Source organism: Lynx canadensis, chromosome E1 (assembly GCF_007474595.2).
Source record: "Lynx canadensis isolate LIC74 chromosome E1, mLynCan4.pri.v2, whole genome shotgun sequence".
In the NCBI taxonomy this organism is placed as follows: Eukaryota; Metazoa; Chordata; class Mammalia; order Carnivora; family Felidae; genus Lynx; species Lynx canadensis.
This window is the reverse complement of record NC_044316.2, coordinates 60,191,128-60,218,453: the sequence shown is the minus strand read 5'-3', so window position 1 is coordinate 60,218,453 and position 27,326 is coordinate 60,191,128. Positions and strand designations below refer to the sequence as shown.

The 27,326-nt window shown below is 52.6% G+C and overlaps 1 protein-coding gene across 4 annotated transcripts; it reads left to right on the top strand.

Annotated features, from left to right (window-relative positions):
- Positions 1 to 79: 79 nt before the first annotated feature.
- Positions 80 to 27,179, top strand: WDR45B (WD repeat domain 45B). 4 transcript variants are annotated; one of them, XM_030297074.1, is made up of 10 exons: positions 80 to 253; positions 10,414 to 10,488; positions 16,289 to 16,390; positions 19,479 to 19,566; positions 20,587 to 20,681; positions 23,009 to 23,199; positions 23,751 to 23,836; positions 24,512 to 24,613; positions 25,329 to 25,450; positions 25,809 to 27,179. In XM_030297074.1, the coding sequence occupies exons 1-10, from the start codon at positions 187 to 189 to the stop codon at positions 25,913 to 25,915; spliced, it is 1,035 nt and encodes a 344-aa protein (XP_030152934.1). In that variant the 5' UTR covers positions 80 to 186; the 3' UTR covers positions 25,916 to 27,179. The 4 variants fall into 4 exon arrangements, with proteins under 4 accessions (XP_030152934.1, XP_030152935.1, XP_030152936.1 ...); XM_030297075.1 differs by lacking the exon at positions 80 to 253 and adding an exon at positions 260 to 788; XM_030297076.1 differs by lacking the exon at positions 80 to 253 and adding an exon at positions 809 to 1,408.
- The last annotated feature ends 147 nt before the right edge of the window (positions 27,180 to 27,326 follow it).

Here is a 27,326-nt window from a genome sequence, read left to right as displayed (position 1 = left end):
CCTCACCGCCCTGGCCCGGCCCAGGTGGATGCGCTCGGCGCTCCGCGGCTCCCTGGCTGCGCACGCACGCACGTCCGCCCCTCGCTTCCGGCGCGGTGGCCTCCCGCCGGGCAGACGGGACCCCAGCGCCCGGCCTCCCCGAGGACATGCGGCGCTGAGGAGCGGCGGACCCTTCGCGGCGGCGCCATGAACCTCCTGCCGTGTAACCCTCACGGCAACGGGCTGCTCTACGCCGGCTTCAACCAGGACCACGGTGAGGGCGCCCCTGCGCGCGCCCGGGCCCCGACCCGGCCTCTTTCCGGAGTCCCCGGATCGGGCCGGCCCCTCCCCCACGCTCCTCACCCGGCCCGGTCCCTTCCCGACGACCCCCCCCCCGACTCAGCCTGGCCCCTCCCCCGAGCCCCCCCCCCCTCCGGGCCCAACCGGCCCTCCCCGAACACCGGCCGGCTCGGCACGTTCCCACCCCGGACGCTCCTCACCGGGTCTGACCCCTCCCCCGACACCCTCCGACCCGGCCGGTCCCCTTCCCTCACGTCCACCCCCCCCCCCTTGACCTGGCCTCCCCTGAAGTCCCCGTCCCCACTGGCCCCCTCCCCAAGGCGGCACCCCGGGCGGGGGGGGGTCGCTCCCCTCCGGACTTCCGTGGAGCTCCGGGCGGCGGCCGCACCCACTCGCTCAGGGCCCTGCGGGCTCCCACCGGCTTCGGCTACCCGGGGCTTTTCTCACGGCGCACACTGGGGTCTGCTTCGAACTCCGCGCTTTTTCCCGCACTCGTTTAGGGTCTCCACGTAAGCGGTGGTGGCTTGACAACGCCTGCTTTCTTGTCCGCTGCGGGTTGGGCCTCTCGACGATTCTCGCGGCCCAGCGGCCCGGTCGGGCTGAGGTCGCCCTCGCCTTTCCGGTCGGATTACCGGGAGCGTGCCCGTGAGCTACCCCGGCGTGTCTTGCCGAGTGAAATCAAAGGACTTGGTTGTCGGGGAAGCCTTGGGGGGAGGGGGGGGACGCGCTTTCCTCCCAGTTTTGACTCCAGCTGAGGCCCCCTGGGTGGTTTAAGCCAGCCCTGCAGCCGCGTCCGGGAAGGCCCGCAGGGTGCGGGCGGGAGGGGCGGGGAGGAACTCGGATCCGAGGAGCTGCCCCCGCTGCGGAGCCAGGGTTTTGCCTCCGGGAGGAGCCGGGTGACAGCGGCCGCCCGGGGACACACTCCTGAGGGCTTTTGCGTGGCAGCTTCGCAAGTTTTGTGTCTGAGGGGAACCCGAGAAAGTGCCGTAGGCCCCGTTTTTGGGAAACTCGATTTCAGTAGTCGGTGCTGCCTCGCTGCGGCCGGCGCGTGTTTACCTTGCGCCCCCGCCCTGCCCGGCGCTGAGGGTCAGGTCCGACCTGTCCACAGGTGTCGACTGTGGTGTCACAGGTGGGCGGTGGGAGTAGGCCCGAGATGTGTGTGGGAGGAGGGGGAGCTTGGTTGCGGCCTCTGAGCTTGTCGAGGGGTTCTTGGTGGTGGTGGGGGGGGGTTGGTGGGAATCCGGCCTGTGAGCTCTGGAGGGGTTCTTGGTGGGGGGGAGCCGGTCTCTGAGCTCGTGGAGGGGTTCTTGGTGGGGGGGGGGAGCCGGTATCTGAGCTCGTGGAGGGGGTTCTTGGTGGGGGGAGCCGGTCTCTGAGCTCGTGGAGGGGCTCTTGGGGGGAGCTGGCCTGTGAGCTTGTGGAGGGGTTCTTGGTTGGGGGGGGAGCCGGTATCTGAATTCGTGGAGGGGGTTCTTGGTGGGGGGAGCCGGTCTCTGAGCTCCTGGAGGATTTCTTGGGGGGGGGGGGTTGAGCCAGCCTGTGAGCTCATGGAGGGGTTCTTGGAGGGGGGGAGCTGGCCTGTGAGCTCGTGGAGGGGGTTTTGGGGGGGCGGCCTGTGAGCTCGTGTAGGAGTTCTTGGTGGGGGGAGCCGGCTCTGAGCTCGTGGAGGGGTTCTTGAGGGGGGGAGCCGGCCTGTGAGCTTGTGGAGGGGTTCTTGGAGGGGGAGAGCCGGTATCTGAGCTCATGGAGGAGGTTCTTGGTGGGGGGAGCCGGTCTCTGAGCTTGTGGAGGGGTTCTTGGGGGGAGCTGGCCTGTGAGCTTGTGGAAGGGTCCTTGGGGGGGGGAGCTGGCTCTGAGCTCATGGAGGGGTTCTTGGGGGGAGCTGGCCTGTGAGCTTGTGGAGGGGTTCTTGGTGGGGGGGGGAGCCGGTATCTGAGCTCGTGGAGGGGGTTCTTGGTGGGGGGAGCCGGTCTCTGAGCTCGTGGAGGGGGTTCTTGGTGGGGGGAGCCGGTCTCTGAGCTCGTGGAGGGGTTCTTGGGGGGAGCTGGCCTATGAGCTTGTGGAGGGGTTCTTGGTGGGGGGGGGAGCCGGTATCTGAGCTCGTGGAGGGGGTTCTTGGTGGGGGGAGCCGGTCTCTGAGCTCCTGGAGGATTTTGGGGGGGGGTGGAGCCAGCCTGTGAGCTCATGGAGGGGTTCTTGGAGGGGGGGAGCCGGTCTCTGAGCTCGTGGAGGGGTTCTTGGGGGGAGCTTGCCTGTGAGCTTGTGGAGGGGTCCTTGGTGTGGGGGGGAAGCCGGTATCTAAGCTCGTGGAGGGGGTTCTTGGTGGGGGGAGCCGGTCTCTGAGCTCGTGGAGGGGCTCTTGGGGGAGCTGGCCTGTGAGCTTGTGGAGGGGTTCTTGGTGGGGGGGGGGGAGCCGGTATCTGAGCTCGTGGAGGGGGTTCTTGGTGGGGGGAGCCGGTCTCTGAGCTCGTGGAGGGGCTCTTGGGGGGAGCCGGCCTGTGAGCTTGTGGAGGGGTTCTTGGTGGGGGGGGGGGCCGGTATCTGAATTCGTGGAGGGGGTTCTTGGTGGGGGGAGCCGGTCTCTGAGCTCCTGGAGGATTTCTTGGGGGGGGGGTTGAGCCAGCCTGTGAGCTCATGGAGGGGGTTTTGGGGGGGGCAGCCTGTGAGCTCGTGTAGGAGTTCTTGGTGGGGGGAGCCGGCTCTGAGCTCGTGGAGGGGTTCTTCAGGGGGAGAGCTGGTATCTGAGCTCATGGAGGAGGTTCTTGGTGGGGGGAGCCGGTCTCTGAGCTCGTGGAGGGGTTCTTGGGGGGAGCTGGCCTGTGAGCTTGTGGAGGGGTTCTTGGTGGGGGGGGGCCGGTCTCTGAGCTCGTGGAGGGGTTCTTGGGGGGAGCTGGCCTGTGAGCTTGTGGAGGGGTCCTTGGTGGGGGGGGGAAGCCGGTATCTAAGCTCGTGGAGGGGGTTCTTGGTGGGGGGAGCCGGTCTCTGAGCTCGTGGAGGGGCTCTTGGGGGAGCTGGCCTGTGAGCTTGTGGAGGGGTTCTTGGTGGGGGGGGGGAAGCCGGTATCTGAGCTCGTGGAGGGGGTTCTTGGTGGGGGGAGCCGGTCTCTGAGCTCGTGGAGGGGCTCTTGGGGGGAGCTGGCCTGTGAGCTTGTGAAGGGGTTCTTGGTGGGGGGGGGGGCCGGTATCTGAATTCGTGGAGGGGGTTCTTGGTGGGGGAACCGGTCTCTGAGCTCCTGGAGGATTTCTTGGGGGGGGGGTTGAGCCAGCCTGTGAGCTCATGGAGGGGGTTTTGGGGGGGGCGGCCTGTGAGCTCGTGTAGGAGTTCTTGGTGGGGGGAGCCGGCTCTGAGCTCGTGGAGGGGTTCTTCAGGGGGAGAGCTGGTATCTGAGCTCATGGAGGAGGTTCTTGGTGGGGGGAGCCGGTCTCTGAGCTCGTGGAGGGGTTCTTGGGGGGAGCTGGCCTGTGAGCTTGTGGAGGGGTTCTTGGTGGGGGGGGGGCCGGTATCTGAGCTCGTGGAGGGGGTTCTTGGTGGGGGGAGCCGGTCTCTGAGCTCGTGGAGGGGCTCTTGGGGGGAGCTGGCCTGTGAGCTTGTGGAGGGGTTCTTGGTGGGGGGGGGAGAGCCGGTATCTGAATTCGTGGAGGGGGTTCTTGGTGGGGGGGGAGCCGGTATCTGAATTCATGGAGGGGGTTCTTGGTGGGGGGAGCCGGTCTCTGAGCTCCTGGAGGATTTTTTGGGGGGGGGTGGAGTCAGCCTGTAAGCTCATGGAGGGGTTCTTGGAGGGGGGGAGCTCGCCTGTGAGCTCGTGGAAGGGCTTTTTTTTGGGGGAGGAGCCGGCCTGTGAGCTTGTGGAGTGGTTCTTGGGGGGAGCTGGCCTGTGAGCTTGTGGAGGGGTCCTTGGTGGGGGGGGGAAGCCGGTATCTAAGCTCGTGGAGGGGCTCTTGGGGGGAGCTGGCCTGTGAGCTTGTGGAGGGGTTCTTGGTGGGGGGGGGGGGCCGGTATCTGAATTCGTAGAGGGGGTTCTTGGTGGGGGGAGCCGGTCTCTGAGCTCCTGGAGGATTTCTTGGGGGGGGGGGTTGAGCCAGCCTGTGAGCTCATGGAGGGGGTTTTGGGGGGGCGGCCTGTGAGCTCGTGTAGGAGTTCTTGGTGGGGGGAGCCGGCTCTGAGCTCGTGGAGGGGTTCTTCAGGGGGAGAGCTGGTATCTGAGCTCATGGAGGAGGTTCTTGGTGGGGGGAGCCGGTCTCTGAGCTCGTGGAGGGCCTCTTGGGGGAGCTGGCCTGTGAGCTTGTGGAGGGGTTCTTGGTGGGGGGGGGGCCGGTATCTGAGCTCGTGGAGGGGGTTCTTGGTGGGGGGAGCCGGTCTCTGAGCTCGTGGAGGGGCTCTTGGGGGGAGCTGGCCTGTGAGCTTGTGGAGGGGTTCTTGGTGGGGGGGGGAGAGCCGGTATCTGAATTCTTGGAGGGGGTTCTTGGTGGGGGGGGGGGGAGCCGGTATCTGAATTCGTGGAGGGGGTTCTTGGTGGGGGGAGCCGGTCTCTGAGCTCCTGGAGGATTTCTTGGGGGGGGGTGGAGCCAGCCTGTAAGCTCATGGAGGGGTTCTTGGAGGGGGGGAGCTCGCCTGTGAGCTCGTGGAAGGGCTTTTTTTTGGGGGGGGAGCCGGCCTGTGAGTTCGTGGAGTGGTTCTTGGGGGGAGCTGGCCTGTGAGCTTGTGGAGGGGTTGTTGGTGGGGGGGAGCAGGCTCTGAGCTCGTGGAGGGGTTCTTAGGGGGAGCTGACCTGTGAGCTCGTCGGGGAATTCTTGGGGGGGAGCCGGCCTGTGAGCTTGTGGAGGGGTTCTTGGTGGGGGCGGAGCCGATATCTGAGCTCGTGAAGGGGGTTCTTGGTGGGGGGAGCCGGTCTCTGAGCTCGTGGAGGGGCTCTTGGGGGAGCTGGCCTGTGAGCTTGTGGAGGGGTTCTTGGTGGGGGGGGGGAAGCCGGTATCTGAGCTCGTGGAGGGGGTTCTTGGTGGGGGGAGCCGGTCTCTGAGCTTGTGGAGAGGTTTTTGGTGGAGGGGGCGGAGCAGGCTCTGAGCTCCTGGAGGGGTTCTTGGGAGGGGAACCTGGTCTGTGAGCTCGTGGAGTGTTTTTTTTTTGGGGGGGGGGGGGCCGGCCTGTGAGCTTGTGGAGGGGTTCTTTGGTGGGGGGGAGCTGGTGTCTGAGCTCGTGGAGGGGTTTTTTTGGGGAGGAGCCAGCCTCTGAGCTCATGGAGGGGTTCTTGAGGGGGGAGCTGGCTCTGAGCTCGTGGAGGGGTTCTTGGAGGAGGTGGCAGGTGGATGGTGGGGCGTGTGTGCTGTGGGCTGAGTGCTGGTTTCCAGCGGGCAGGATTGCGCGGATTGTGGAAGAACGTGTTCCCGAGGAACGAGGCGTGAGTTTGCGGTCAGGTGTCGGACGTTGGACAGTTACGTGGCTGGACGCTTTGGGGTTTGATTACCAGACGAGGCCAGTAGGGTTTTAATGGGTTTGGATAACCACGGAATTAACAGTGATACAACAACTCTTCAAAACCGTCTGCAGTGGAAAGAGTTGGTCCTCCAGTAGTGAGGGGGGGGAGAGGTAACTGTAAACACTTGTGCCGCGCCTTTCCTGTTTACAGAAGCAAGAAGGCTGGGTGACTTGAGGTCATTTAGTGCCAGAGGATCGTTCTTGCCCACTTGCCTTGCTGTGGGGTGAGGAGTTTGTGTGTTACGTTTCAGTATAGGAATTGAGACTCATGATACTGACTATTTGAGAAACCAGTGAAGTTTATAGTATTTTTATAAAGATTTCATCAAAGTTTTTTTTAACGTTTATTTATTTTTGAGAGAGAGATCGCGCGCGCACAAGAGGCAGAAAGAGGGAGACCGAGGATCCTAAGCAGGCTCTGCAGTGAGAGAGCAGAGCCGATGTGGGGCTGGAGCTCACCAACCATGAGATCATAACCGGAGCCAAAAAAGTCACTTAACTAACTCAGCCACCCAAGTGCCCCCAAGATTGTTTTTAAAATACAATTGTGGGGGCGCCTGGGTGGCGCAGTCGGTTAAGCGTCCGACTTCAGCCAGGTCACGATCTCGCGGTCCGTGAGTTCGAGCCCCGCGTCAGGCTCCGGGCTGATGGCTCGGAGCCTGGAGCCTGTTTCCGATTCTGTGTCTCCCTCTCTCTCTGCCCCTCCCCCGTTCATGCTCTGTCTCTCTCTGTCCCAAAAATAAATAAACATTGAAAAACCCAATAATTTAAAAAAAAAAAAAAAATACAATTGTGGCTCTTAAAAGGATCTATTTCAGTTGCCTAAAAAATACCCTTTTGTAAACCCAGCTCATTTCATTGTAACAGTTTGTAAGTAAAGTTAGTGTTTTTGAAAAAAATAAAAGCCTTACTCTTAAACTTCTGGTTATCTTCGGATTAATTCTCTATGATAAAAATTTATGCCAGATAATTGAGTTTATTACATTTTGTTTTTACTTATGCTGGTTTTTAACTTTTGCATAGCTTAAAAAATTTTTTTTAATCTATGTTTGTTTTTGAGAGACAGAATGTGAACAGGGGAGGGGCAGAGAGAGAGGGAGACACAGAATCCGAAACAGGCTCCGAGCTGTCATCACAGAGCCCGATGGGTGGCTCGAACCTACAAACTGTGAGATCATGACCTGAGCTGAAGTTGGATTGTTTAACCACCTGAGCACCCCCCGCGCCCCTGAGTATTTTTGTTTCAAAATCTACCTTTTTAATGTTTATTTATTTATTTATTAATGTTTATTTTATTTTAGAGAGAGAGAGAGAGTGAGCGAGCAGGAGAGAAGCAGACACAGAATCCAAAGCAGGCTCCAGGCTCTGAGCTGTCAGCACAGAGCCCGACGCGGGGCTCGAACCCACGGACTGTGAGATCATGACCTGAGCCGAAGTCAGGCGCTCAACTGACTGAGCCACCCAGGCGCCCCTACGTTTATTTATTTATTTAGAGCGAGAATACCAAGCAGGCTCTGTACTGCCAGTTCAGAGCTTGATGTGGGGCTCGATCTCATGAACTGCGAGATCTTGACCTGAACCAAAATCAAGAGTGGGTCATCCAACCGATTGAGCCACCCAGGCGCCCCCACGATTTTTTTTAAAGTTTATGTATTTTGAGGGAGGGAGGGAGAGAGAGAGAGTGAGCGAGCTCAAATACAAATGGGGGAGGGGCAGAAGGAGAGAGAATCCCAAGCAGGCTCTGCGATGTCAGCACAGAGCCGTATAAGGGCTGGAACCCAGGGTGGTGACCTTAGCCGAAACTAAGAGTCCGATGCTTAAGCGACTGATCCGTACAGTTACCCCTAATTTTCATTAAGCATTTTAAACTCTCATTGCAACTTTTGGCTTAGAAATCATTGTTTGTTTAATTTTCTTACGTGAAATATAGTTGACACACAGTGTTACATTCATTTCAGGTGAACAAGAAAACATTTTTAAAAGGGCATTCATGATTTTAAATATTCGAACTTCTAATTTTTTTTTTTTTTTCAACGTTTATTTATTTTTGGGACAGAGAGAGACAGAGCATGAACGGGGGAGGGGCAGAGAGAGAGGGAGACACAGAATCGGAAACAGGCTCCAGGCTCTGAGCCGTCAGCACAGAGCCCTACGCGGGGCTCGAACTCACGGACCGCGAGATCGTGACCTGGCTGAAGTCGGACGCTTAACCGACTGCGCCACCCAGGCGCCCCTCGAACTTCTAAAGATAATTTGCACTGTGTTCTTCAAGACTCTTAAGTGTCGAGATGTACATTTCTTTAAGTTGGCTGGCTATTTTTCTCTCTATTCCTTTGGGAAACACAAATGTTTGAGTATGTACCCTTGTCTACATAGAGCACTTGCTTCTGCCTGGACCTAGACCTGAGGCCACAGATTGACTTCCTTGGGCTACTTCACTGTGGTTACAGGAAATAGGGGTGTGTTTGCATGTGGGCTGTACGAAGTAGTCTGTGCAGACACACCTCCGAGACATTACAGGTTTGGTCCCAGACCACTGCAGTAGAGGGACTGTTACAATAAAGTGAGTCAGATGAATATTTGATTTCCTAGTGCTTCTAAAAGTTATGTTTACACCATATTATAGTCTGTTCAGCGTGCAGTAGCATTATGTCTTAAAAAACCAACGTACATGCCTTAATTCAAAAGTATTTCACTGCTAAAAAATGCTAGCCATCATCTGAGTTTTGGTGATTTGTAATCACTGGTCACAGGTCACCATCACAAATACAATAATGGAAAAGTTCAAAATATTGCTAGAATTAGTAGAATGTGAAACCGAGACCTGAGCCAGCAAAGGTTGTGGAAAAATGGTGCTGACAGACTTGCTTGAGGCACGGTCACCACAGATCTTGGATTTGTGAGAAACGTAATGTCTGTGCAGCAAAATGAAACAAGGCGCGCCTGTCTATAGAAGAATGCCCTTCAGGGATCCCGACGCCCTGTTTCTGCACCACTAGAGCTAACGCAAGGGTGTGTGGGGTCACCAGCTGTTGGCCTGATGGTTACTCTCTGGGAAAGAGGCCTGTGAAGACAGCAAGGATGATGCCTGGCCTTCTCAGAGAGGGTTTCCAACTTTTGGTGTTCGGAATACTTTTCCTTCTAACTTTTTGCTGAAGTATGCCGTACTTACAGAAAAGTGCACGTACCCTGTCTTCACCTGATGACTTTCCAAACTGAACCTAGCACCCAGGTTAAGAAACTGAACATACCTGAACATAATTGGGCCATTAACGCCTGGCCATCCTTCCAGCCACTGGCTCAGTCTAACTTCCAGCCACTTAGATTAGTTTTGTCTCTGTGCATCATTCTTGCTGATTTGTTTAAAAACACTTTTTTTAACGTTTATTTTTGGGGGAGAGAGGGGTAATGCAAGCGGGGAAGGGGCAGAGAGAGAGAGAGGGAGACACACAATCTGAAGCAGCTCCAGACTCTGAGCTGTCAGCACAGAGCCCGACGCAGGGCTCAAACATATGAGTCGGGAGATCATGACCTGAGCCAAAGTCGGATGCTTAAGCGTCTAAGCCACCCAAACTCCCCTTATTCCTGACTTTTTTTTATTCAGCATGATGTTTGTGAGATATTTTCCACATTGCTGAGTATTGCTATAGATCCTTCTCATTGATGCATAGTGTTTTTGTGTGTGTGAATATGTCACAATTAATTCAGTCCACCATTTGAGGGGGGCATTTAGGTAGGTTCCCAGCTTCTGGCTATTAATGGTGTATGATCGCACTGCTGTGAACAGTCGAATGCATGCCTTTGGTGAACATATGTTGTCATTTCTGCAAGGTATATCCGCCGAGGAGCAGAGTTGACGACTGTAGTACCTGGCGCAAACAGCTTTCCAGAGCGGTTCTGCTGGTTTGCCGTCCACCAGGTTGAGAGTTCCCATGCCCTTACACCCACTTACTACTTGGTGTTTTCTACCACGTTGGCTGTTTTAGTTGGTGTTAATTGGACCATTAACAACCTGGTGTGTGATTTGGACTCACAGTGACCTTGACAGGATTTTAAGGGTTCAGCTTGTCTACAGGTGGGAGGAGGTCGTGGGAGACCTCAGGCCACCTTCTGGAAGTCCGCGCCCCTGCTCCAGTTTGGAGTGTCCACGCTTGCTGGGATTCCCGCTTGCAGCTGTCCTCCGGGAGGCGTGGACTTTATTGTTCTGTCCTCGCCTCTCCAGGTCGACAGCACCGGAGACAGGTGTGCAGGATGGGGAGGCCAGCGGTGAGCGTTAGTGAGAGGTAGGTGTTGGAAATGTGCCGTGGCAGCAGCTGGCCGACTTGTCACGGAACCAGGAGTTCAGGCGGAGCTGGCCTTCGGGAAGAAAGCCCTGCAGGAGGAGGTTGGAGGGACTCCGGAGGCTCTTTATCGTGTTAGATGAGAGACTGGAAACGTGCTAGGTTGTGCACGTTGTGTGTGTGCGCACGCGCGTGTGCGCACGGCCCTGAGGAAGATAGTTGTGGCGTGTGCAGACTGCGCCCGTGAGGTCAGAGCATCTGCAGGAGCTCTTAGGAACGGCAGCTCTCTCTGGACCCCTTGCTTTTGCCGGTTCGGTCCCAGTCCCAGGGCGCTTAGCTGGGACCCCTTTGAGATGATTAACCGGCCTTTCTCACACTTCAGGATGCTTTGCGTGTGGGATGGAAAACGGATTCCGGGTCTATAACACTGATCCACTGAAAGAAAAGGAGAAGCAAGGTAAGGAGTGACTGACATTTCCTGGTTTCTCCTGTTTTCTAACCTTCAAAGAATCGACATGTCCCCTTACCGATGGGGGAGGGGCTGGTTTGGGAGGTAGCTAGGAGGTTCTTGGCCCTGCGTCAGCCTGGGTGGGGCTGTCCTCTTCTTTCTTCAAGTTGCCACTAGTGCCCAGCTCTGTGGGGCCAGGATCCAGCGGGGATGCACCGGGTGTGGCCCGACGCTGGTTTCTCTGGCGAATGTGAACTTTGAAACTCGTGTGTGTCTGCCCTGTCTTCAGTCCTTGCTGGCTGTCCTGAAGAGCACAGTGTGGTTGATGCAGGCTGTCTTCACTCGTCCTGCTGAGCGTAAAATTGCAGACAGCTCACACGATGGTTGAATTCAGCACATGGGGTGCCCAACTCTTTATTTTTAAAATTTATTTTATTTTATTTTTTAAAATGTTTATTTTTGAGAGAGAGAGAGAGAGAGACAGAGCGCAAGCAGAGGAGGGGCAGAGAGAGAGGGAGACACAGAATCCAAAGCAGGCTCCCGGCTCTGAGCTGTCAGCTCAGCCTGATGTGGGGCTCGAACCCCCAACCCGTGAGATCATGACCTGAGCTGAAGTCTGGCACTTAACCGACTGAGCCACCCAGGCGCCCCGATGCCTAACTGTTGATAAATGACCACTTAGGAAATATTTTCTGTAGCAATAAATTATAGTTGCTTCTGTTTACTTATTTCAGTGCCTTAAATTATGTTTTTGTGGAATACAAGTTTTCAGAAGCTTCTAAGTGAACTTAAATAGAATCAGGACTTCTATTGGTAATATTAAGATAATGGTCTTTTTACTGTTTGACAGGAAAAAATGTTAATTTTACAGGTAGAGTTTTTTTTCAGTTTTTCTTCCCCCAGTGTATTTTTCTTAAGCTTTTGGTGTCTCCTGATCTTTACTTGCTGGGAGAATCAAGCACTGCCGACAGATGAACAAATCTCGGACAAATCATAGAAAATGAGAAACATCCCTTTTCTTCCCTGCAGTTGGGGTTTTGGTTTTCGTTCATTGCAGATGCTAGATTTTTTGCCGCTAGAACTGTTTCTTATTTGTAAGAGGAAGTTCCTGTATCCTGGTGCTCCACGAGATAGCCCCCCTTCCATTTTCACAACTAATAACCCAACATCAAGGATTTCCAGAAATCTTTCCGGCAACGGAATCCCTTTGTCAAGTGCAGTCTTTGTACGACTACGCTGCCATGTGAGACAGTAAGTGGTGCTTTATTGTCTAGGAGTTCGTTTTATAAGTGGAGGTCTGTGACTTTAATTTATTAGAGAAAGACAGTGTGGCTGGTAGGTAAGGGCTTAGATACCGGACCCTCCTTGTTGAGGTGGAATCTGGCTCTGCCCCCCTTACTAGGCGGCTGTGTGGCCTTGGGCAGGTGCCTCACCTTCTCCTGGCTTCGCTTTCTTTGTGTGAAATTAAGGTGGTAACTGTCTACTTTCTAAGGTTATTGTGAAGATCACTGAATTACAAGGCTTAAGATACACAGAGGAGTGCCTCGCACACATATTTATTGCTGTGTAAGCTTGTGCTCATAATTTCTCAGCCCAGCAGTAGTGAGCTCTTAGAGAATGAATCCGCAAGAGGTCCAGGCCGGTGATGGGAGTCTCCTGGCAGCCTTCTAAGTCTCTGACTTTTACTTACTTTTGGTTGCTTAGTGAATTAAGACAGCTCTCCTTTGTATGGATAAATAGTTACAAAGTACTTTCAAACAGTTTGACTTGCACATCTCAGGATACTTTTTACTTAGAGTGACCCAGAAACTTGGAGTTCAAAGTTTCAAAGTTGAATCATTAGCAGTATATTGACAGCTGTCTCCTAATTGCTGAAACTTTTATAACCGATTCAGGATTTCTTATAAAAAGGTAGACAGGAACCATCTAAGAGTCTGAGTTCTAGAAGGGTTTGCTGATGTCGTTCGTGCTGACGGCATGTATCATTCCCTCTTGCTGCTCTGCTGAACTATGGGACAGCTTTTGGATGGTGCATCTTATTTATTTATTTATTTATTTATTTATTTATTTAAAAAACTTTTTTGGGGTGTCTGGGTGGCTCAGGCGGTTGAGCGTCCGACTTCGGCTCAGGTCATGATCTCACAGTCTGTGAGTTCGAGCCCCGCATCGGGCTCCATGCTGACAGCTCAGAGCCTGGAGCCTGTTTCGGATTCTGTGTCTCCCTCGCTCTCTGACCCTCCCCCGTTCATGCTCTTGTCTCTCTGTCTCAAAAATAAATAAAACGGGGGCGCCTGGGTGGCGCAGTCGGTTAAGCGTCCGACTTCAGCCAGGTCACGATCTCGCGGTCCGTGAGTTCGAGCCCCGCGTCAGGCTCTGGGCTGATGGCTCAGAGCCTGGAGCCTGTTTCCGATTCTGTGTCTCCCTCTCTCTCTGCCCCTCCCCCGTTCATGCTCTGTCTCTCTCTGTCCCAAAAATAAATAAACGTTGAATACTTTAAAAAAAAAAAATAAAAAAAAAAATAAATAAAACGTTAATTAAAAAAAAATTAAAAAAAACTTTTTTAGCGTTTATTTATTATTAAGAGAGACAGCGTGAGCATGGGAGGGGCAGAGAGAGGGGGAGACACAGAATCTGAAGCAGGCTCCAGGTTCCGAGCTGTCAGCACAGAGCCCGATGCAGGGCTTGAACCCACAAACCGCAAGATCATGACCTGAGCCAAAGTCAGACACTTAACTGACTGAGCCACCCAGGTGCCCCTATTATTTATTTTTAATGTTTGTTTGTTTTGAGAGAGGGAGAGAGAGAGAGAGTGCAAGCATGAGGGAGAGGCCGAGAGAGGAAGAGAGAAACCCAAGCAGACTCCATGCTGTCAATGCAGAGCCCGATGTGGGGCTCGAACTCACGAACTGTGAGATTATGACCTGAGCTGAAATCAAGAGCCTGATGCTTCACCAACTGAGCCACCCAGGCTCCCCTTCAAGGTGTATTTTAATGAAGCCACCCCACCCCTGTGCACCTGCCGGTTGGTCTGCTGTTACATTTCTGGCAACTTACAACTCAACAGAAAACAGGCTGGACCTTGTTCCTGTTTTATCTTGGTAGTTTCCTTTCCTCAATGAGGAGGAAGGAAGTGTGCCTGCATTTTAGTGGTCACACCCTCCCCCCCCCCCCCCCCCTTGGGGCTGTCGGCCTTACCTCCAGTGTGACTGGCGCTGACTAGGTGAGACTGGCCCTGCCCTGTCCCTTCCAGGTGTGCCCACCGCTGGCAGGGACTGGGAGCTTTCCCCTCGCTCCGTCCCTCCCAGGCGTGTGTTGTAGGTGCTGCGGCTCTGCTTCATTCCAGGAAGGCCGTGGGGCCCCGGGGAGGGTGTTCATAATAATGCTGTGGGGTCCCAGTGTAGGACTCGGATTCACATCTGAGCGTATGCTAGAAAGAAGGTTCAAGAATGATAAATTTGGATAAAATATGGTACCCAGTGAGTGATTTATAGAGACACGGAGTACTAGTGAAAAGTTACCTTCGCTATTCATTTGGAAACACAACTGTCCCGCAGCGTGGAAATGATTGGAACCTGTACAGCTCATGCTTAGCGAGCTTGCACAGTCTGCAAGGTGGGCAGAGGGCTCAGAGGATTTCCCGTCTGCAGTGCCGCCCGCTGTTCTCTCCCTGTGACCAGTGTTCACACATGTGATGTTGGCAGCCATAAGTGGGGAAGTAGAGAGGAGACAGAGACCTAGAAAGAACACCACGTGCCTGAGGTGGAGTGCAGGTGAGGGCTGCTTGTGTTTGGGCCCCGTGGGTGGTGGTCAGATGCCTTCCAGTGTCTGGTGCTACGCTGGGGCTGGGGGCACAGTCGTGAATAGGAGTGTGACCCACCAAGTATCTGGGAATAAGAGGTGACCTGTTGTGCACAATTCCCGACGTTACCCAGTCCAGCAGCCTGCCTGACCTGACAGTGTGTTGGGGCTTTAATCCTTGCTTTTGTCTAATGTCACAGACGTTCACATGGATGTCGTGCTCATGTGGTCACCCCAGCACGTCCCGAGATGAAGGGCCTAGAGGGAAACGGGAGGCACGGGAAGTGGAGGGGGGTGAACCGATTACCATGAGGGGGTGTTAGCAAGTTAGCGTGTAGCTTTGCTGAAGGCGTGGAGAAGCAGACCTTTCCATGACCTTGCTTCGTAACCTTAACGGTACAGTTTAAGTTGGTAGGATCTTTTTGTAGGGTAATTTAGCAAAATGTGTTCATTTCACATATTTGACTCATTAATTATACCTAAAGGATTTTATCTGAAGGGGAAAAATTAGAAAAAGGACACCAGATGCTTGTATAAATATATTACAGTTAATCCTGAACAACACGGTTAGGGGTGATGACACACACTCACCCCACTCCCCCCTATAATCGAAAATTTGTATGTGACTTTTGACCCCCCAAAAAACTTAACCGGTAATAGTCTACTGTTGACCAGCAGCCTTACTGGTAACATAAAGTCAATTTAACACATAATTTGCACATCATATGCATCCTGCACCGTATTCATACAGTAAAGCTGAGAAAAGAAAATGTTAACCGAGAAAATCGTAAGAAGGGCTCAGTCACTAAACATCCAGCTCTTGATCTCACGATCATTGGCTGTAGACATCACTTAAATAAATAAAACTTAAAGAAAGAGAATCCTGAGAGAAAACACATTTACAGTATCTGACTGTATTTATAAAAAGGAAATCTGCATATAAGTGGACCCATGCAGTTCAATCCCATGTTGCTCAGCATCAAGTAGATAGTTCGTCCTTTCTAGGGTTTCTACGAGGCCTTGAACTTTACAAGAGTGAGCTGACGAGCTTAGGAATCATCTTGAAAAGCCATGACTGAGCAGGTAGAAGTTGATCTTGTGTTAACTTCTAACTTTCAGAGGCTCTGATTCCTCTCTTGCCCTTTGCTGTGCCCTCACGGTGCCAGGAGCTCCGGTCCTTGCTGACCAGAGTGCAGAGCTGGAGAGAACTGGATGGGCTGGTTGTGTTCTGTAATAGAAACGGTCCAGGGGCGCCTGGGTGGCTCAGTCGGTTGAGCGTCTGACTTCAGCTCAGGTCATGATCTCGCAGTTTGTGAGTTCAGGCCCCGTGTCGGGCTCTGTGCTAACAGCTCAGAACCTGGAGCCTGCTTCGGATTCCACGTCTCCCTCTCTCTCTGTCCCTCCCCCACTAGTGCTCTATCTCTATCAAAAATAAATGTAAAAAAAAAAAAAAAAAATGGTCCAGAGTGGGGTTTGCTTCTGTGAGCCCCAGACTCTCAGCAGGTCCCCATCGCCTTCCCTGAGCGAGCGTTGTTCGTCCTCTTCTGTTGTGGAGGGGTTCTGAAAACCTGCTGGCAGTTTCCTCTTCATGTAATTCACAGACATTTTTGAGCATTTGAGACTTCAGTGGAAGAGGTGTTTAAAGTGGTAAACTGCTTTTGTATGAAAGCAATTAGTGTGTTTTCTTAGAGCTTAGATGTCTTGCTGCCCCTTAAAATACGAGTTTAGACATTTCATACATTTTGGTGCATTGGCTTGTTAGGGTGCCGTGTGCTCCGCACTTAGAGCAGAAGCGTGGCTCATGGGGACCGGCTGCGGAGAGGACTCCAAAGCCCCCGGCTCGCTCCCTGTCCCCACCAGCCACCCATCTGGTCGCTGACAGCAGTCAGATCTCTCTGTACAGACACATACAGTCAGATATGTAAATGCCGACTGCTACATCTGCACCGTTTACTTGTTTCTTTTTAAATTGTAAGATCCACATACTAACTTGTTTTTACTATCATTTCAGAATTTCTAGAAGGAGGAGTCGGCCATGTTGAAATGTTGTTTCGCTGCAACTATTTAGCCTTAGTCGGTGGTGGGAAAAAGCCAAAATACCCTCCTAACAAAGGTAAAGTGGTTGTGTGCTTCCTAACCATGCCTCACGTGTAGTGATGTCTGGAACTGTCTAGAACATCTTTGTGTTTGTGGCTATGTTTGCTCTTCCCTGGTAGCCTGTGAAGTATGAAGGACTGGTCGCTAACAAGAATCATCTAGAAAGAGTGAGTCTTGTCTCCGCCACTCCCAGGGGAAGTGTGTGACAAGGGTCACTTGTTCTCATCAACAAAAACCACATGCTTGTTGATTAACGTCGGCTAAATACGTACGGTCGTGCTGTGCCTCTGGACCCCATTTTGTTCAGAGCATTCAGCTGTGGGTTGGTACCCTAAATGTTACGAGTTCTTTTTAAAGCAAAGTGTAGTAAGGTTATTTTTCCTACAAAGAGCCATTGACTCACAGAAACATTGATTTTGTTGCCATGTAGAACAAAAACCACCTTGGCCCTTGGCTCTAGGTTGAAGGGTGTTGTTTTGATGCGTGTGTAAACCTGTGTGTATATGTGTGTGTGTAAGTCTGTGTGTGTATGTAAACCTGTGTGTGTGTGCGCAAAGAAATGGGAGTGTAAAAGTCTGGCTTTAAAGTTTATTTTTGAGAGAGAGAGAGAGACAGAGACAGAGCACAAGTGGGGGAGGGGCAGAGAGAGAGGAAGACACAGAATCTGAAGCAGGCTCCAGGCTCCGAGCAGTCAGCATAGGTGATGAGAACCTGACCTGAGCCGAAGTCGGACGTCCAACCGACTGAGCCACCCAGGCGCCCTGTGAAATTTTGAGTAAAATTTAAATTTACTTTTTGTAGAGCGCTGAAGGCATTTTTTAAAAAAGAACTTGGTCTGTTTATGCTTTTGTAAGATTAAGAATTTTTTGTCAATAATGTCAAAATTACTTCCTGAATTTACTCTTAATACTTTCATAGTTACACATTAAGACACATGGTGTTAAAACGTGAAGGATGTTTGTGAAACACAGTAAGACAGGACTGGAGCAGACTGGTGGCCACAGTGTGACCGGGAGAGTTCTAGCTGAGACTGCACGGTGCTGTTCGGGCAGATCAGGGAGGCTTTTTTTGCTTTTTTGAGTCAGGAGCTCGGAGGACGGAAGAAGAACTCCAGAATTAGTGGATGTACCTTTTGCTGTCGGGAACTATATTAAAAGACAGACATGCAAAACCCTGCACAGAACATTTCAGATTTCCGGCACACCAGGAAGGCAGCTCACAACCCTTGGAGGCCGTGGGGAATTGAACGTCAACCCAGGTCTTTGGATTTTTCTCACTGCTCAGGGCGTTGGGTCTGGTCACTTTCCTTTTGTGAGTGAGAAATCAAGCTGCTGGCCCTAGGCCTTTCTCATGCTGTTTCCAGAAATTTTTTTTTTAACTTTGTTTTATTTATTTATTTTTGATAGAGAGCACAAGCAGGGGAGGGGCAGAGAGAGAGAGAGAGAGAGAAAGAGGACCCCAAGCAGGCTCTGCACCGTCAGCACAGAGCCCAATGTGGGGCTCAACCCACGAACCTCGAGATCATGGTCTGAGCCGAAATCAAGAGTCAAACGCTCAACCAATGAAGCCGCTGAGGCACCCTGAGAAATTTCTGAAAATAGAGTTCATGTGGATTTGTGACACCCTTGATGTGGCTCATCTTTGGGTTCTGTCTGGTTTGGGCCAGAGGCTTTTTGGTGTTAGGTTGCAGACCAGGGAAAGTTTACTTTTGACCTGCTTTATGAGTTCAAGAGTAGACATGCCCTTTTCCCAGGAGGCTGTTCTTTCAGTGAGGTGCGTCCATTGACTGAGCTTCTGCCCCACTTAACGTGCTGCTGCTTCGTTGCCCTTTGAGGAGGAGCCCACTGTCAGGATTTGCTAAATGAAGGGATTTACCAATCCAAGATGGTATTTGAAAGGAGTAAGAACAGAAATCTGCTTCAGTTTTGAATGGTTAGTTTTTTTTTTTTTAATTTTTTTTAATGTTTATTTATTTTTGAGACAGAGAGAGAGAGACAGAGCATGAATGGGGGAGGGGCAGAAAGAGAGGGAGACACAGAATCGGAAGCAGGCTCCAGGCTCTGAGCCATCAGCCCAGAGCCTGACGCGGGGCTCGAACTCATGGACCGCGAGATCGTGACCTGAGCTGAAGTCGGATGCTCAACCGACTGAGCCACCCAGGCGCCCCATTGAATGGTTAGTTTTAACCTCTTCATTAGTGAATAATTTGACGAAAGTTTGGTAGTTCTACGTGTTTTCTCTTGATTTGAAATTGAGGTTACTGAGTCCCTCTGGCAAAACTTCCGTGTGAATTCCACCTCCAGGACGCGAGCTGGCCGTGGTGTCAGGACCTCGGGGGAGACATTCCTTCCCTTCCACTCTTGGCCTGCCCGTGACCTACTGAGAAAGCTTACTTTCCCTCACCTCACACCCTTCCTAGACAGCTTTGCAAGAGACTGATGGAGGAGATGGAGGCTGTGTACCCCCACCTCTTCCCCGGCACAGGGCTGGCCGCTCTCTGTCTCCTCAGAGGTCTGGACGTGTCCTTGGCCCTGGGGATGCAGACGGCTAGTACATCATAAAGCACCGCGGTGTGAGAAGAAGCAGGCACGGTGGGGTGGGGGTGAGAGAAATCCCTGGCCCTGCTTTTTTATCTGTTCAAACTGAAGCCTTTCTTTTCTTGATTCAGGTGTGTGTCTGGCACCTGAGCAGTAACTGTGGGTGGGCTTGCTTTTGGCTCAGTCCAGTGGAACCGAGGGTGGGGGAAGTTCACCTGGAAACCAGGCGCGGTTGGCAGAGGAGGTGTGTGTGCGTGTCTGTGCGTACATGTGCATGTGTGCGTGCGTGTCAGTGTGCGTATGTGTACACAAGGGCGGGGGAGGGAGATCGGCTGCAGGGGGTGGTGTGGAGCCAGCCGGGTACTGGAAGGGAAAGGGGGGGGGGTGCGTGAACACCCTGCTACCAGAGACAGCGTGGCGAGTGGTGGAGCGCAGGCGTCCGGCCGTGTGTGACCGGGCACCAGGAGAGCGGCACGTCCACCTGCTCGGAGATGAATGAGGGGGAAGGACCCCTTCAGAGTGCCCTCCCTTTATTGGTGTACCAATAAGTTCTCTCTGAAATTTCAGTGATGATCTGGGATGACCTGAAAAAGAAGACTGTTATTGAAATAGAGTTTTCTACAGAAGTCAAAGCAGTCAAACTGCGGCGAGATCGGTAGGTTTGCTAAGTTTTAAAAGTGGATTAGTTGCTTTCTCTGGAAACGTCTAAAATGCTTCATACTGAAGGAAAAAGTGTGTTTAGGAAAACGTCGTCTTCAGATGTGATGATGGTAGTTCATGATCAAAGGACGTAGGGTTATTTGTATTGCTGCAAAGAAGGTGTGAGTTTTATGGGTTTCCAGGGCTGGCACAGAAGCGGTTTGTCAGCGGACAAAGCCGGCAGTCCCCGGTGGCGCTCAGGCCTTCAGAGACCTGTCCCCGTCCAGCATGTTCCCACTGGGAACCAGGGGGAGCCTGGACTTGCCCCCTTCTGAGTCCAGCTTTTCCAAAGGCTGCCTCAGTAAATGTCCCCTTTGAAGGTAAAGGAAAATTGGGAGACTCCCCAGTGAGAAGGTGACGTTGATCTTACCTGTTGGAAGTCGCTTCTCTGAGCTGTTGTCCTCGTGGCCCTCAGGAGAACAGAGAAGTTCTTACTGGAGTTTCATTAATTTGGATCTTAATGTGGTATGATTCATATCCTCAGTGTGGGAGGGCAGAGGTGCTGAACAAAGTGAATGCAATAGCGACTGTCAGACCTGCACTCTTAGGTTTGTGACCTCCAGGAATGTCGGTCTCTAGGGCCCTTTAATAAGGCAAAGACTGGAGCCAAATAGGGATCTTCCCAACATTTTAAATTGTCAAGACAGATCTAAGAGCGTATAGAGAAATGATTTCTGCCCTGTGATTGCTACTTGGTTCTTACTCTGGGTGAAATATTATCCAAAAATGTCTTTAAATCTCAGGTCCTTTGGGCAGCCTGCAGCCAGGTAGGAGGCCCTCGTTCGTCAGCGCCTGCCACACCCCTCGGTGCTCACTGGTGACCTGCAAAGATCACACCTGCAGGGGGTTCTGATTCAAGAGGGATACTTTCGTATGTGGTGTTTGTTCTAAGCTTCAAAATGATAAGAACAGAAGTCACAGGATGCTTGAGTTTCACTTTTGGGAATAGGAATCTTGATTGTTTTTTTCTTTCCAGAATTGTGGTTGTTTTGGACTCCATGATTAAGGTGTTTACATTTACACATAATCCCCATCAGTTGCATGTCTTTGAAACCTGCTATAACCCTAAAGGTAAGAAATTCAAAGTCATCGATGGGAATCGGCTTCTTCACGTTCCGTCCGGGTGGACGCAGACCTGTGCTTGGTGCCCTGTCCTCCGGCCGGTCTTTATTTGAGTGGCATTGCTCTGGTGAGATGGGTCCTGAGGCACATCAGGCGAACCCTGACGGACACAGGCTCCTCTTTTTTTCCTTCTTCACCCTTTCCCTCGGTCCACTCCACCTCCTCCTGGAAGGCTCTCCCGGCCACGTGCTCACTCCAGAGACTGGCCTGGTAGGCAGTGCCTCTGAGACCCTCTTGTATCACAGTCATGGGGCAGGGGAGTGGGGGGAGTGGAGGTTGAGGGATTTTTTCACGGTCGTTGCCAGCCATTCAGGAGCTCCTTGGTGGGCCGCGGTTTTGGGGTTTTACTGAGTTCCGAGGGACTTTCTTCCCTCCTTTGTTCTGGAGCAGGGATTACAGGTGACTGACTTTGCTATTCGTTATAGCATCTTAATTTCTTTTTAAAATTTTTAGGTTTTTTAAATTCTAGCTTTACTGAGGTCTAATATACGCAAAACTCATTCATTTTTTTTAATGTTTATTTTTGAGACGGGAGGGTGCGGAGGGAGACAGAGAATTGCAAGCAGGCTCCGTGCCATCAGCCCAGAGCCTACATGGGGCTTGATCTCACAAACCAGGGGATCATGACCTGAGACGAAATCAAGAGTCAGGTGCTTAACCGACTGAACCACATGGTCGCCCCTAAAGCTCACTCATTTCAAGTTTATTATCTGGTAATATTTAGTCTTTGTAATCACTTGTGTAACTACCACCAGAGTGCAGACAAACCGGTACCGTCACCCAAAAGCTTTTCTTCAGGCGGTCCCCTTGCCCACCTGTCCTTCCACTTGTGCCTTTTCAGATGCGCTTGGTGTCTTACGGTACTTTTTGGATTTCTGCATGTGTTCAGTAGATATGCTTGTTTTCCTTGCTAAGTAACATTCCATAGTGTGGACATCCCAGATTGTTTATCCACACCAGTGTTTTGGCTGTTACGGACGGAAGTTGCTGTGAGTATTCACGTACGAGTCTTTGCGTGGAGGTAGAGTTTTATTTCTCTTGGCTAGACACTGAAGAGCACTGTGGCGGGGTCCCGCCGTAGTTACGGTCTGGCTGTGTCTTCTGGTGTCCCCACTGGTGATCCAGGAGAGCTCCAGCTGGAGCAGGCCTTGCCTCGGCACGGCACGTGTCTGTGTCCCTCTTTGTAACCTGGGGCTGGTAATGGTGTCTCCCGCGGCGTCCTCTACATTTCTCTGAGGACGGTGATGTGGCTTATCGCCATTCTGGTATCTTTTATGAGGGGTCTTCACTTCCTCTCCTCATCTTCTGAGTTGTAGTTCTCTGTACGTTCTAGATAAGGCTCTTTGTTACCACCTCTGCAGATAACTTCAGTTGGTCTGTGGTTTTGTGCAAAACAAAGGTTTTCATTTACATGTTCTTCTAGGAACTTTAGATCTTAAGTTACATCTTTAATCCATTTTTTGTGTATGGCATGAGGCACAGGCCCAGATTTGTATTTTTCGATGTGAATATCCAGTTTCTAGTGCCATTTGTTAAGAAGACTTTTTTTTTGTTACTCACGTAAGTGTAAGATTTTTCTGGATTCTTTATTCTGTTCCAGTGGTATGTCTTTAAGCCAGTACCATACTGCTTTGATTTCTGCAGCTCTAAAATAATTCTTAAAATTAGGTAGTGTAAGTTTTCCGATTTTGTTCTTGTTTTACAAGAAAATTTGGCTACTCTTTGGCCTTGCTGTTCCTTATAACTTTCAGTATCACCTTTCTTCAGGAAGCCTGCAGAGGCTGTAATTGTGACCACGCGACCCTGCCTGGGGACGTAGGTTGTGGCTGTGACCGCAGTAGATCAGATCAGGCTCTCTCCGTCTGTCAGACCTTTGGTTTTCTTTTACATCGTGTTGCAGTGTCTCATACAGGCACTGTTAAACTTATCCCCAAGTTTTTTGGTTGTTTTATGCAATTGTTAATGGAGGTTTTAGATTTCACAGTTTTGTATTGTCAGTAGCTGGCACCGCGGAAGACAGACATTTGACAGAGTTTATTCAAGAACAAGTTCAGCAGACGTTTCCAGTTAAGAGGCAGCCTCACAGGAGTTAGTTTTGTCTTCTGGTACACCCTTTGCAGTGAGAAGATTTTGTGATTCTGATAGAAATGGAAACCCACAGAGAAGTCTTACTGTTTTTTCTTGAGAGCTACCGGGCAGAGAGCAAGTTTTATTTGGGGAGAGTGGTGGCTTTTAGAGTCGTGAGTCCCTGATGGGTTTTCTCCGTCTCCGATCAGGCCTCTGCGTCCTGTGCCCCAACAGTAACAACTCCCTCCTGGCCTTCCCGGGCACCCACACGGGCCACGTGCAGCTCGTGGACCTGGCCAGCACCGAGAAGCCGCCCGTGGACATTCCTGCCCACGAGGGCGTCCTGAGCTGCATTGCTCTCAACCTGCAGGGAACAAGAATTGCAACCGCATCTGAGAAGGTAAGCGTGTGTCCCTTCCTTGATGGAGCCGAGTGCCTGCCGCAGCGGCCCTTGCACTCCGGGGACCTGACTTGTGGGCCCCGCCGAAAATTGGCCCTTCCCTGTGGGTTCTCGGCCACCTTCTCTCAGGAATCACGTTGCAGTTGAAAAGCCTTTTACTTGGTGGAGCCTCCTCTGTTTGGCAGCAGTTAGCGTTAGTTTTTCCAGCTGGCCACGGGAGTCCTGGTGAGGGTGGCATCTCTAGGCACAGAACTGACCGCTCCAGGAGCAGGTCAGTCTGGCTATGGCAGTCGCTCAGGCATCTGCCAGGGCGGGAGATGCGGGGGGGTTAGTGGAGGGCTGGTGCCCAGGGGGCTGGCTCCTACCCGGTGCTCTCGGGCTGGACAGCTACCAACGAATTCTCCAGCAGGACAGAGGGAGCCGGTTGAGTTTTAACATGTGTGGGGGTTTGGGAAGGGCTTGTATGGGCTGATGGGTTTGTGAGTATGATACTCGTCTCAAAAAACTAAAAAGTTGTGAATGACAATAAAACGCTTCGCTGTTTTTCAAAGGGGACCCTTATAAGAATATTTGATACTTCATCAGGGCATTTGATCCAGGAACTGCGAAGAGGATCCCAAGCAGCTAATATTTATTGGTAAGAAGGCCCGTCACTGCCCGGGGTCGACCTCATCGATACGGGGCCTGTGTGGCTGAGGGAGTCAGGACTAAAGCCCATCACTGCTCCGGCTTCTCTCTAGGATAAGCTGTGGTCTTCTAAGGCAAACACCGGAGCCCTTGTTAGCTCCCCTGTAGTCACTTGGGCGCCCTGTGGTGTTGGTGGCACTGCGGTGGCAGTCCCCCGCGTGGGTGGTTCTTTCTTTGCGTTTGTGGCCTTGGCAGGTGCTGAGCAGCATTCGGGTCTGTGAGATAAACATGGACTTCTTACATGAACTCAGGGCGTGTGTCCATGCAGCCCCGCGGTGGCGGGCCCTCCTTTCTGCTCTCACGGCCCTTCCAGCCGGGGGGTGGGGGGGGGGGGGGGGGGGGAGGGGGGCGGCGGCGGCGGGGCAGGGCAGGGCCTCGGGATGGGTTTACGGGAAGCCCCTTCCCCTCCATGTCACCCAAGGAGGGGCCCAGCTGTGGCACGCTGGGTGGTCCCACGGAGAGCACCGGGGCGGGGGTGGCGGGCGGGGGTGCTGGTGCTTCACATTGCTCTCCAGAATTCATTCCGGAAGGCTCAAGGCACCAGCTCGCGTGCTGTGGCGCTGTGGTTGGGGCCGGGCTCCGCTGCATCCACACGAAACCAGAGCTTCATCTGATTTCTCTGCAGCATCAACTTCAATCCGGATGCGTCCCTCATCTGCGTGTCCAGTGACCACGGCACAGTGCACATTTTTGCTGCCGAAGATCCAAAAAGGAATAAACAGTCCAGGTAGGTTTCCCAGAGCTGAAAGGACTGGTCCCTCCCTCAGGCACATTCGGAGCGAAGCCCCGATCCACCACCCACCTGACACCCTGAGAGTCCGTGCGGGCCACGTGCACACGGGTACAGCGTAGGGCTGTAAGTGCATTTTTCTGGAGGATTTTCTTTTCTCTGGCTTACTTTATTGTGAGAATACAGTAATACACACAACGTACAAATCGTGTTAATTGACTGACTTGTTATCGGTAAGGCTTCTGCTCGCCAGTAGGCTCTGAGTTAAATTTTGTGGGAGTCAGAAGTTACACCCGGGATTCCGACTGCTGGGGGCTGGTGTCCCTAACCCGCTCACTGTTCAAGTGTCCGCAGTACCTGATGCTAAAAGGGACATCGCTGCTTGCTTGTCTTTGGCTGCTTAGTGTGTGACCAGGATCCAGTCACCTTTCCTGTGGTTTGGAACTCGGACCTGCGCCCTGGCGGCTGTTGTCACATTCAGCAAATCCGTTTACTGGCCGCAGATACCTGCACCTTCTGGTGCTGATGGTTTCCGGGTTTATCTTAAGCCGTTGGGAAGCGCTTAGTTTTTTCATGTGAGAAGTAAAACTAAAAGGAAAAGTAGAGTTTAAAGTATCTGGGTTCGGGCTGTATGGGAGCCATGTTTCACCTTCGTCATGGAAACATAACTGCCTTTTCTCTCCTCCCTTTTCTGTGTCTCCTCACCTCCTAGTCTGGCCTCAGCCAGTTTCCTTCCAAAGTACTTCAGTTCCAAGTGGAGTTTTTCCAAGTTTCAGGTTCCCTCAGGCTCTCCGTGCATCTGTGCCTTTGGAACAGAGCCAAATGCCGTCATCGGTAAGTGGTCCTTGGCGCTGGCTGGCCCGTGCTCGCTCTCCTGGGGCGCAGGGGTCCCACTCAGGGTCTGCACAGCTGTGTAGGGGGACACCAGCCCCCTGCCCTCTAGGGTTTCCCAGGAAGATGTGGGGGCAAGGTTTTCCCCCTCCGCACATAAGTGGGAAACACAAACCACCCTAGAGCAGGTTGGGTTCCTGGCCACGTGTGTGCTCAGCCAGGAACGGGGTCCCTTGTCGCCCACAGTCACCCTGAGCGGCTGCTCAGAGCAGGGCCGTTCGCGGTTCCTCTCAGTGAGGTCTGTTTGCTTTGAACTTTGAGGGAAGAAACACATGAGTAAAACGGTCTCCTTCTGTCTCAGCGATTTGTGCAGACGGCAGCTACTACAAATTCCTATTCAACCCCAAGGGGGAGTGCATCCGGGACGTCTACGCGCAGTTTCTAGAAATGACCGATGACAAGCTGTGACTCTCCGTCAGGAGTGCAATCAACAGCCACGGCCGACCGCCGCCAAAGCGCTGAGTGTGCCCTTCAGACTCCCGGGGCTGGTGCCGGCGGCAGGACTGCCCGGGGACCTTGGTCCCGAAGCCATTCTGTGGTTGTCTGTTTTCCTGAGCAGGGCTTCCCATTTCCAGTATTAAAGAAGGAATAATCATCGAGGCAGCGTAGACACTCACGTGGCCGTGAGCAGCCCGGGCCCGGCTGCTGGCCTGTTTCCTTTAGTTCAGCTGTGATGCTTTCGTGCTTCCGCCGCGCCCCCCGCCTCTTCCCCCCGTGCGCCTGGGGGCTCCGTGCACACATAGGGACTGGGTTGAGAAAACGGTGGACAAATCGAAATTTGTTTTGGCAACAGATCCCATCATTTTTACTGAGTCTGTAGTGGGGAAATGAGCAACTGTGTAAATGTTAGTTCTTACATTACAACCAGATTTTTCAATAGAATAATAATACCAGCAGCTTGCCTTAGAAAAGGAGAAGGGGATCCCTTCTCCTGTCTGAACACGAAGAGACACAGCCGTGTTGGAGAACGCAGGGTGGGCATCTCCCTGTGAGCCCGCGTCCTGGTCTCCGTGCCTGTCGTGAGCCTGTGGCGTGGCTGTGCGCGTGCTTGTGCCCGCGTCCCTGTCTTTCTGTCGGGATGGAGGCAGGAGCAGCGCACTCTGTGTGCCCTGCGGTCTCCTGAGTGTCCCTCTTGTGTGTCGGGAGCAGTAACGTGTAGACTTTCAGAATCAGTCCCCGAGAAAAGCGTCACGGAATCCGGAGGAGGTGGAGGGAAGCGTTGGGCATCTGGGCAAAGCAGGCCTCGTCTGGGCGGGAGCAGGAGACCCTGGCCGTCGCCTCGGGTCGGTCGGTCGGTCGGTCGGTCGTTGGGGAGAGTAGCAGTACACTAACGGGAAGGAAAGGCACGCGGTACCGTTTTCTAACGTGGTAACTAACACAGGTTATGGGCTCTATGTTGTTAGTACTCCCAGAAGTATGTATTTAATTTGCTGAAATTCCCTTTCAAGAAACCTAACTTCACGGTTTTGATTTCAGGTAGCAAACGTCTGCGGGAGCAGCTCTCTGTTCTGCCTGTTCTCTTACTGTCATGTAATCAACTAACTTTGTATGTGGGTTTCAGTGTAAAGTATGCATGTTATACTTTTGTGTGTATTTAATCATGAAATTTAATTTTGCACTTATTTGTAATGTTTCTTTTAAATAAAAGTGACTAATTTTGTCGTACTCTGTATCCGTCAAGGGAAAAGAACTGTATGTTACAAACCCAGAGCCATCGTTTTAGAATCGGCCTCCGCTGCCTGTCGCGGGGCGGCCCTGTGTGTGAGCTCCCGCCTGGGGAGCAGAGGGGAAGGGAGGTGTTCATTAGCGGTTTTTATCG